This window comes from Parambassis ranga, unplaced genomic scaffold (assembly GCF_900634625.1).
Source record: "Parambassis ranga unplaced genomic scaffold, fParRan2.1 scaffold_97_arrow_ctg1, whole genome shotgun sequence".
In the NCBI taxonomy this organism is placed as follows: Eukaryota; Metazoa; Chordata; class Actinopteri; family Ambassidae; genus Parambassis; species Parambassis ranga.
In genome coordinates this window covers 108,977-120,231 of record NW_021144824.1, presented here as the reverse complement: position 1 = coordinate 120,231, position 11,255 = coordinate 108,977, and the positions used below count along the sequence as shown (strand labels likewise).

The 11,255-nt window shown below is 43.3% G+C and overlaps 1 protein-coding gene and 1 long non-coding RNA gene across 2 annotated transcripts; both read left to right on the top strand.

Annotated features, from left to right (window-relative positions):
* Positions 1-2,171: 2,171 nt before the first annotated feature.
* LOC114431534 (uncharacterized) lies at positions 2,172-3,359 on the top strand. Its single transcript, XR_003670180.1, has 3 exons — positions 2,172-2,270; positions 2,359-2,441; positions 3,288-3,359. It is a non-coding gene; the product is annotated as an uncharacterized LOC114431534 (long non-coding RNA).
* Positions 3,360-5,336: 1,977 nt separating this feature from the next.
* LOC114431533 (uncharacterized) lies at positions 5,337-10,787 on the top strand. The gene is made up of 4 exons (XM_028399061.1): positions 5,337-5,383; positions 5,726-5,773; positions 9,281-9,698; positions 10,015-10,787. Exons 3-4 carry the CDS (start codon positions 9,308-9,310, stop codon positions 10,272-10,274), a joined length of 651 nt encoding a protein of 216 aa, XP_028254862.1. The 5' UTR covers positions 5,337-5,383; positions 5,726-5,773; positions 9,281-9,307; the 3' UTR covers positions 10,275-10,787.
* The last annotated feature ends 468 nt before the right edge of the window (positions 10,788-11,255 follow it).

Genomic DNA, 11,255 nt, shown 5'->3' with positions numbered 1-11,255 from the left:
GTGGAACTGCGATCACTCACCTGCTCCTGCCCGGGACGTTAAAAAGAAGCAAAGACACAAAGAAAATATAATACTTATGAGTGAATGACACATCTTTGAAAAAATACTTTATATATTTGAAAAAGTAAAAAAACCTGCACTGAGGGGTGAAGTGGACATCAGCTGAAACTGCTTTAGTATTTTTCCCCTTTCTTGTATTTATGATAAAATCAGGAATTTACTGTGACGTATTGACAGGTTTATTTAAGGAGACGTCGTGACGTGCCGGCCGCTGCTCATTTGCATAAAACAGTTGGAGGCAGATATGAAGGATTTTACTGCTGCGTAAATATTGAAACTGGTTTTTGAACGTTGATCCAAAAAGTTCTGATCCCCACAGTGTGTGTGTGTGAACACTGTACACTGAAAACACATCATGTTAATCAAAGGGAAACAAACACAGATATTAAAAGTGTGAAAGATTCAGATTAAAATGATTGATCCCATAGAGAATATATCTCTAACAGATTCACACACATCACAGTGTAAACATGCAGCTTCACACACACTGAAGCTTCATCTCTGTTGTGTCTCTGTGCTGAAGGAGTCACAAGACACACTGTGCTGTGTCACTGTGTCCTCATATTGTTCCTCTGTGTGTTACTGTCGATACAAACTGCTTCACACATGTTAACAAAAAGATAAAAACCAACATGAACTGATGTGAGTGTGAGACATGAAAACACTCAGTCTGTCCAATGGCGCCACCTGCTGACAGAAACCTGTGATCAGCTGCTGTCTGGTTAAAGTGAGGCAGAATCTCCATCAGTCAACAGATGAAGATCTACATCTATATGAACACAGAGGTCACCTGGATCCATCACATCTGAACTTTACTATAATAAAAACAGACATGTCAGGATGACATCACTGAACAGTGCAGGTCTGTCAAGGTGTCAGTCACTGTCAGATGGATTTCTCTGCACCTTTCTGTCTCACTCGCTGCTCGCTCACATACAAACAACTTCCTGGGTTGTTGTGTTACATTTTATTAAAGATAAGATAAGATAAGATAAGATAAGATAAGATAAGATAAGATAAGATAAAACTTTATTAATCCCGAAGGATTAATGGAGGGTCAGAAGTTGTCTGAAGTCCGATGTATAGAGTGTGAACAGGAATGGAGACAGTACTGTGCCCTGGGGGTCCTAACTTTAAGCCTGGTCCTGGCCTGAAGCTCTTTGCACCTCTGAGCACACAGACACAGACTGAGGAGCTGCTCTCCATTCAGGATGAAGGCTGCCTCACATGGACCAATCAGAGGGAGGAGCTGGAGCCGTGTGGCCTGGAGCTCAGCCTGACATGAAGGTAGAAGAATCAGTCTTCTTCCACATGTAGTCAGTCGTACTCATGCCCACTCAGACCCTCAGGGCCTCTGCTGAGCCTCTAAAACCACAACCCAGCTGCTACCCAAGAGCCTGGATCCATCAGAGAGGAGCGGACATGGCTGAAACCGGGTCCAGGACCCAGTGAAACAGAGAGAGGGTCCACTGTAGGTCCTGCAGCTCCCAGGGTTTAACACACAGAGAGTCTCTTCTTCTGTGGTTCAGCAGCAGCTTGATTCTGAGGATGGTTCAGTGCAGCTTCATGGAAACATGTAGCTTGATTCTGAGGGTTTAGTGGATCAGAGATCAATAATCATCTCTGATCTGTCTGGAAAAGCTTCATGTTGATGGTTGGAGGAGGCTTCAGGCGCCTGTTGGTCTGTAGAGGAGCGAGCGTCCTCTGTTGAAATCTCTGTTGTTGTAAAGTCAAAGTTCAGCTGTGTTCATGTAGATGTGCTGGAACTCTGCATCTGTGGACTGATGAACTTTCTGCCTCACTTCAAGCAGACAGCAGCTGATCACAGGTTCCTGTCAGCAGGTGGCGCCACAGAGTCGCTCCTGAAACACCTTCAATGGAGCCCAGCAGTCTGAATATGATGTCATCATCTTTCACAGGATCAGGTGTGTTTCCTGTGTCAGTGGACTTTGTGTTGTGGTTCTGTTTTCTTTGGTGTGTGTCACTGTTTGTATGAATTTATATCTTATGCAGCTGTTGTGTTTAGTTTCGATTTAACCCCTAACTAGTAACACAGTGTTTGCTGTGTGGTGGTTTCTTATCAGGTTTACATCACAGCCTGTGTATGTGAACACACCTCATAAGAAGTCCCTGAAAACACGTCACCTGACAACTTTAATAACAAAGTGAAGTAACTTCATGGTCAAACTACCATGTCAGCAACACAGAGGGTAAAGAAAGGGTTAATAGCTGCTGCTTCTCTCTGTGCTAGAGCCCTCTCTGCTTTCATCCTCGTACAGTTTCTCCTTCTTCCTTCAGCAGGTCCTCCACACTGGCCCTTTCATGGCAGACCGTGGCCCCTGACTGACTGGACCCTGCAGTCCCTGTCCTCTGCTCACCAGGTAGTTAACCACAGCTCATCGCTGTTGGTGTCTGTTTGTTTTCAGTCAGTCTGTGGATTCTTCCAGCTCTAAATAAACACTGAGATTATCATCAGATTATATTGTGATAGAGACGCTGCTTGCTGCGGGGCAGGCGGGTCCGTGTTCTGGCCTCTGACCCGGTCATCGTACGGGGAGCAGGGATAAAAGGAGGACGGCTTCTTCCCCGGGCCCAGTGTGGGGCCCATTGAGCTTCTTTACACACGTTGGGCTGATAAAGTAGTACCGGGCGGGTTCGTAACATCTGAGCTGCTTTTCACAGCATTTAGATTTTTAGATATTCCAGTTTTCATTTTATGCAAAAAGTAAATATCAATGGATTAATTGAAACAAAAACGGCGCTGCCCCCCCCCCCCCCCCCTCATATTATCAGATACTTTTCATGATCGGAACAATGTTCGGTTCTGTCTGAATCATGTGTGAAGAAGTAATAATGTGTGTGTGTGTGTGTGTGTGTGTGTGTGTGTAAGGAGAAACGGGGACTAAGTTAAAGGGGTCATTTAACGTGGGTTGTTAACTGGTCTTTAATTATTATTATTATTATTATTATTATTATTATTATTATTATTATTATTTTCGTTGTTATTGGAGGATACCTGCTGATGGGGGCCTGTCCCATTGCTCCTACTGGCTCAGGTTACATAATGATTTGCTCGTGCTTGGTTTATTGTTAATATCTGTTATTGATTGATTTCGTTAAATATTTCGTTAAATATTTATTATGACGTGTTCTTTGTTGGGAGGTTCTGAGTTTCTCGTGTTCTGTGTGCCCTCCTGACGGTTTGCTCTCTTGCTCCCTTCTTTTAGAGGCCGGCGGTGGTGGCGGTGCGGTGCCAGCAAGTCCAACTATTCCTTCTGCTGCATTTAATTATTACCATTGCACAATAATTAGGGCTGTGGAAGATGAATCAAGCATCAGGATTAATCCGATTAAAATGTTGACACGATTAACGCGTCATTATCTCCTTAATTGGTTCGTTCTTCCAGACACAGAGTTTTTTTCCTCAATAACATGTGTTTTTACTGAAATGTCCAGATTAACTGCGTTTAACGCTATGAAATTCTGAGATTCATACAAATGCTAATTGTTTGACAGCCGTAATAATAATCAGTAACAATCGCTTCTGTGTTGTGCAGCATTTAAAGGAGGATGTGCTCAAACAGACTAATGTGGTTTAGATTACATTACTACGTCACATGTTTAACTCATAACTAATACATGTATCGATGTAGCTGATATATTCCACTATTATCTGTATTGAAATATCTACATTAAACAGGGATGTGTATCCCTGAACGCACTCGATCAGCCAATGGGCCAATCAGAAACTGGATGCCGTCACGTGATTTACGGGAAATGGACTATTGAGCCTATAAGGGCATGCCCCCCCCCCCCCTCCCCCATGCGGTGGGATCTGGAGCAGGCTCTGTGCGCTGGATGTGTTTATTTCAGGCTGCGCTGGGAGCGGCGGGATCCTCCAGCTGCCTGGATTTAGACCCTCCTGTCTTTCTCCTTCCTTCTGTTTTATTCCTCTCATCATGTAATAACTCCATTTGAGAACTTTTAACTTTATTAATTGATCCATTGTGTTTGTATTAACCTGCCTCTTACAGATTAATTATTATGATTATTATTATGTCATTGTTCATTCATTCAGTTTCCATCATTGCTCACACACACTCTTACACATTAATATTCATTTATTGAACCACAGTATTTTTCCTTCTCACATATATATTAGACCGTATGTATACCTGCATTACAAATTACACACCTATGTTTATTTATTTATTTATTTATGCTGTAAATACTGGTTATTACTGTTGCTAGAGGTATATTTTTACTTTGCTTTGTGTATATTTTGCTGCTGCAATAGAGAAGCTGGTTAATATTAATATTTAGGCTGAATTCCGTTTGATCACATCATCATCTGAGACTGCAGCCTTCATGTCCCCGTCCATCCTGCTGTTTATATTATCAGGAACCAGTTCCCATGTTTTTCCTGTCAACCAATCACGTCTCCTGTCTCTGAGAACGTTCTTAAATCACTTTGAAGATGAGAGTCCTTACTAAGATTTGTAGTCTTCATTTTCAACCGCAAACTTTGTTCCTGCTCGTTCTGATCTGTAGCTTTTTATGAGTTCAGCGTCATTCATAGTTTGGAGAACGTGTCTCTCTGTCGCTCCGTCATGTTCTCCCTGTTCAAGGAACGATGAAAACCTCCTAAAAGTCGTCCTCGGCACTCTGAACAGCTTTTACCTGAAGACCTCTTTCATCTTTATAGGATTTAGTCTTAATTATAAGAACTGCTTAGAAAACGTCATAATAGATTCTGTCATAAGAATTTTCTTAGAATGTCTCCACTAAGGGAAACTCTTAGCGCTGAGAGTCTTTGTGAATACGGCCCCTGTAAAGGAGACGAGAAGGAAACGCCTAACAGGTAGCCATGTGTTCAAATTCCCCTGCTTCCACATGTTTGTGTGCGCATCTGTTAACCCCTCCCAGTCTGGAGCGATATACACACTGTGCAGTCAGAGAGAGAGAGAGAGAGAGAGAGAGAGAGAGAGAGAGGGGGGGAGAGAGAGAGAGAGAGAGAGAGGGAGAGAGAGAGGAGGAGAGAGAGGGAGAGAGGAGAGAGGAGGAGGAGAGAGGAGAGGAGAGAGAGGAGAGAGAGAGAGAGAGGAGAGAGAGAGAGGAGAGGAGAGAGAGGAGAGAGAGAGAGAGAGAGAGAGAGAGGGAGAGAGAGAAGAGAGGAGAGAGAGAGGAGAGAGAGAGGGAGAGAGAGAGAGAGAGGAGAGAGGGAGAGAGAGAGAGAGAGAGAGAGAGAGGGAGAGAGAGAGGAGAGAGAGAGAGAGGTCGGAGCGCATGGACCTTCGCTGCAGATGAAGTTGTACTAAAGCATGTAAGTTCGCTCCTGTGCTGCTGAGTTTGTGTTGATCTGAGTAAATGTTGTATGCCCATGCTCCCGGACCTTATGTTGTGTTCCCTGAATCACTGTGATGTTTATTTTGTAATATTTATGTTGAGATGCTGAGTCAGCCAGCTCGTGGGCAAGGGAGCCGCCTGGTGGTCATTTAGCAGAATGTTCAGACTCAGCATAGCGGTGTATTTCCGTTAAACTTCATTCAAACGTCATTCTGTTCTTTATATTTGTATATATATTTATTTTATGGCTTTTTAAGTTTGTTTTATTTTATTATTATTTGTGTGATTTTATGGATTTTTCTGGTGTGTGTTTCCTCAGTGTGTCCTCACAGCAAACCTTGCTGGAAGTAATGATGGCGTCTCCTTGGTCTGTATCTTTTTATCTCTTTATCCTCTTTTTTTATCTGTGTGTGTGTGTCTTATTGTTTTTATGTCTGTAAAGTACTTTGTGTTACAGTATTCTGAATGAAAGCTGCTTCATAAAGAGTTTTGATTGATTGATAAAGTAGGAACACTTTGCTGGCTGTCAGCTAGATTTATCAGTAACACAGAAAAGCTGGACTGGGCAGCTTTATACTGTAAAATGTAATTTAACTACACATTGTTATTTTTATTTAAAGATCTCTTTCTGGATTATTTTGACCTGTTTATATATTCTAACATGGAAATCAAGTATACACACATGTTGTTGGATTAGAGTATGTAGATCATTTTGACTCGGTCACTGTGAAAAGTAGCTCGCGAGCCAAAATGCTGTGGACACCCCTGATTTAGGGGAACTCCAGGGTTGATGGTGGAAAGTGAAAACAGCACGTTAATTCAGGATGGTTATGAGTTCTTTACTGGACACTGATTTCTGCTGTGCAGAGGTGTTTCAGTGCAGACTGTAGATCTGTTTGGAAAAAGTGTGACTGATGGTTGTTTAGAAGACAAAGTTCCTGTTGCCAGTAGGTGGCGCTATGACTGTATCATCCTAATAGCATATATATATGTTCAGACTCGGGTCCATAGCAGCACTGTAAGATTTTGTCCACATTGCATGAAGTATGTTGGTGGTACTGCAGAAAATATAGTGTTTCTTTGTAATGGTGAATGGTCAACTTTGAGGCCACGACCCGGCCACACCGTAAGACTTTTGAAAGAGTTTTGAAATGCGTCTATTCCCTATGGTGTCCTGAGTGGACACAGTAAATTTCAGCTCCATTGGATGAAGTATGAGAGGCGTGAAAAGTTTTGTAGCAGGGTCACAAATTGACAAAAATTGCCAAAAAAGTAAAAATGGCGGACTTTCGTGTTGGGTTTGGACGGGGGGTCCAAGAGACTTTTTTGTGCATCTGGAGGTGATACATATGTGTGCCAATTTTAATGTTGCTGTGTCAAACTGGCCAGAGGGGCTACGGTACATGTTAGAGCAAAAAATACAGGGGCACAGTGAATTTCAGCTCGATTGGATGAAGTATGCGAGGTGTAAAAAGTTTTGCAAGGTCACATATCGCCAAAAATGACCAATTCAAAATGACGGACTTCGTGTGACTTTTTTGTGTGTCTTGGGGTGAAACCAAGCGGCAACCTTCGGGGCTCAAACTTAAAGCCCATGCGGAAGTGTCAAAACTAGTCATTTCCCATAGACTCCCATGTTAAAATGGCCGAATTCACAGCAGGAATGAACATGTTTACAGTCTGGTAGAAAAAAGCTGTGTCAGCAGCTGGACTTTGTGGAGACAATCTATCCATATCAAAGTCAAAGTCAGCTTTATTGTCAAATCTGCTATATGTGCTGGACATACAGAGAAACTCCTCTCAGCTGCTCTCACTATGCGATGAAGCGTCTTCCTGCAGGTGGCGGTGCAGGCTCCGTACCACACAGTGATGCAGCTGGACAGGATGCTGTCAACAGCCCCTCTGTAGAAGGTGCACAGGATGGAGGGAGGGGCTCTGGCTCCTCTGAGCTTGTGGAGGAAGTAGAGGCGCTGCTGTGCCTTCTTGGTCAGTGATGCAGTGTTGTTAGTCCAGGAGAGGTCCTCAGTGATGTGCACACCCAGGAACTTGGTGCTGCTCACCTGCTCCACAGCAGCACTCTTGATGGTCAGAGGGGTGTGCTGACTGTGTGCTCTCCTGTAGTCCACCATCTCCTTGGTCTTCTCCACATTCAGGGAGAGGTCGTGGTCTCTGCACCACTCGGCCAGAAGGTGCACCTCATTCCTGTAGTTTCTTTCATCTCCACTGAAGATGAGACCCACCACAGCACTGTCGTCTGTATCCATATGTCTTACTATGGAAATATGTGTGATGTTACTCCTATGATCTCATACATGATATGTTACTGTCATATATGATGTGACTATCCTAAGATGCTTGTGTGTATTCTGAGAAGCTGCGCCTGTTAGATAACACAGGGTGTGAGAAGTGAGAGTCCTAGTGTTGATGTTTGGACTGATGATAAGAGCAGTGAGCTCTGTGTCTCCTGTTATGATGCATTACAGTGTTCAGACTGCACTTTTATTTTCTTACATGAAGAACTCTGTCATGATTATAGAGGCATGTCTGACGTGTGTTTCAGTCTCTTCATCCTCCTCCTCCTCATCCTTTAACTCTTTCAGGCTGTGAACCTGCTGAATCAGCATGCTGCTGTGCTCTAATAAAGACTGTAATGAACTGTTCAGTGTCTGTGTCCTCAAACATGCTCCAGAGCTTCTTCTGTTCTCATGAAGGTCTTTTTAGAATGACTCTCTGGCGCCACCTGCTGACAGGAAATGGATGAGCTGCTGTGTGGGTTACATGATGAGAGCAGGAGGTCAGAGGTCACTGCAGCAGACTGCTGCTGTGTGACTGTAGAAGAGCTGCCACAGTCTGCAGCTCCTCTCTGTGGGTCACACACTGAACTGCTGCTTTGTTTCTGCATGTGTTTTCAATACCTGCTGATAATGTGTCCATATCATCAATACAATGTGGAGAAGGCCTCTCTGTGTAAATCAGTTCATCAATACTGCTTACACTAAACAGAAAGGTTAGATCACATGATGATTTATTTCTGTATACAAGGATCAATAAAGTTATATATTTAGATCACACACACTGAATAACACATGTATAAAACACACTAAATTAAGGCCTCACAGCATTTGGTCCACTTTAATGTGAGTACTGATCAGACACTGACACTGACAGCAGGGTGGAGCTTTCAGTGGGTGGAGTTTGGGAATGTTCCACAGTGCTCCTTGTCCTGTGTTTGGTTTTTCAGCCATGTTTGAGGATCACACTCTGCACACACTCTGACATATTTCTGTTACTTCAATAACCGGTCTGATCACTGTAGGACTCTGTATAGGGAGCCTTCAAGGCGTGAGAGGAGTCATGTTAGTACTGCTGGAACTACAAGTGTGTAAAATGTGAAAACAGGAAACACTCAGATCACATGACCGTGATGTCAGCAGCCGCATGAAGATCAAGAGAGTTTGTTACAATGTTTGTTGTTTATGATACAAAGACACAAACAGGAGAGTCTCACAGATACATCAACACAGAGAGCAGCTACTGTAACAACGTCCAGAGCTTCAGACAAACATCAACCTGCAGAGTGAACATGAATTATTAATATGGATTCATACAGAGGAAGGAGCAGATAAGATTTAAATAAAACAGAGCCAGACGTCAGAGTGGAAACAGGCACAGACATCAGGCCACACATGAAACTGATCTGTGACCTGTGGTCATGTAAAGAAGAACTAACTGACCATGTTCCGCATTTGTCTTGTGAGCATTCAGACGTTCAGCACAGGAAAACAAAGCTGAGACATTTTTCATTTCTGAAACATGCTGGAATTCTTCATAAAGACATGTTGGTGGACTTTACTTCTTTCTTTGTGATTTTAAGGACTTACAGTCAGACCGAGAAGAGAAGATGATCCTGCTGCTCCTCATCCTCACCCCCTCAGCAGCAGCACTTGAAGTGAAGGTGACACAGAGCTCCTATCAGGCAGAGGAGAACCACCACATCACACTGGAGTGGACGTTCCCTGCTGAGGACACCACCAGAAACATTTTTGTCCTCTGTGACCTGATGGCTAGTCGTAAAACCTCAGTCCTCTATCTGGTCTATGCTGGTGTTGAGATCTCAGAGTCTGTGGATGAAGGTTTTTCAGGAAGAGTCCAGAGTGACACAGACGCCCTCAGAGAAGGACGAATCAGACTTCATCTGTCCAGACTCAGGACTGAAGACTCTGGTCTGTATGTGTGTGAAGTGAGGACAGCTTCTGGTTCTGGCTTTGACTCTTGTCAACTCAACATCACTGGTGAGTAAGTTAAAGCTGAGAACTGTCTGAGTTCTGATCTTCTGAGAGTGCTGCTTCACAGTTTGTGAACTTCATAGAATTTTCTGTATTTCTGTAATCCCAGACCTCTGTCTGATTTTCAAAGTCCTGAAAGCAGAAGTAAATGATGAAGTGAAACATTCCAGAGTTCTCTTTTTCTAGACTTTGTCATATTTACACAGAGATATAAGGATTTTAGGTTTTGAAGCAGTAATGTTCTGTACAGACAGTGTCAGTCAAAGTTCACACAGTGCACACATTCATGCTAAACAAGTATCAACTTTTTTATCTTTTACAGAAGCTGCAGCTCAGCCTCAAATACAGAAACCCCCCAGACCACAACCAGACACTGGACAGACCAGACACCATTATGGACTGATAGCAGCAGCAGCAGCAGCAGAAGTAGTCCTGGTGCTTTTGATTCATTTTACTACTAGAAACAAAAGAAGCCATTTTGTGTGGCAGAGCAACAATCTATCAGTGCGATCAATACTGAATCATAAGAGCCTCCTATTAAAGGTCTCAGACCGATCAGACCTGCAGACTGTCCTCCTATGAGTGTACAGACCACCTCCTCCTCTGATGGATCATCTGACTGAGGATCAATCAGTGTACAACCAAACAACTAAACAATGCCAAATAAAGTACAATGGATGATAGAGATCAATAATGTTTAATGGTCAGTGTGTGTGTGTTGAGTGTTTGATGGATTATTGATCCTCCAAACATTCAGGATGTTTTAGACAGTCAGGACGACATCACATCACCTTCACCTGTGTTCACTATGGAATTAACTGAAGCTCCGCCCTGTTGTGTATAAGGAAGGAGCGGATAGTCTCAAGATTACAATTTATTGAAGAATGAGGCAGATTCTGAGTCACAGAGCTCTGGGTTGTTGAGACACAAAGCACAAGGCAAGATCAACCATGAACCACAAAGAACAACGCAGCAACAACCCCTGCATCTACTGCCTCCGCCCACCTAACCCCACCTGCAGACCCTGGGTCATACAGCGAATAGACCATAGGGTCTAATAAGGTAAAGCTTCAACACACACAGACACAGAACACAGGCTACATGGTAACACAGTGCAGAGTAAAAACTTTCACCGTTCTGTACGTTGACATTTGTCAATAAAACTTAGTTTTGTTGTTTCTCTGAGGCCATCAGCAGGTTTCCTCTGAAACACTCCATTCAGGACTCAGTGGACTAAGTTCTGGGTCAGAGGATGATGTTGGTTGATGTAGGTTGATGTTGTTGTGGTGAAGAGTCCACGGTGACACATGAGGAGAGCTGCAGGGGAACTTTGGACGTTGTCATGACGACGTGTTCCAGATTACAGGGACAGAAGACATTTTGATGAACAGACAGAGAGTCCTAAAATAAGTGTTATTGACAACAGGTCACATGATCAGCAGTCAGAAATAAAGTGATGAATGAGTGAAGCAGCTTCACCTTCACAGGGACACTATGAGACTTTGTCTCTGTGATGATGTGCAGATGACGGTGTTCTCAGCTCAGACAGCTGTTAGCAGCTGG

Bases quoted from the DNA above. Each gene is read 5' to 3' on its own strand.
- LOC114431533 (XM_028399061.1), top strand. From the start codon at position 9,308: ATGATCCTGCTGCTCCTCATCCTCACCCCCTCAGCAGCAGCACTTGAA. The intron at 9,699-10,014 runs GTGAGTAAGTTA...TATCTTTTACAG, and splicing joins TTGTCAACTCAACATCACTG to AAGCTGCAGCTCAGCCTCAA.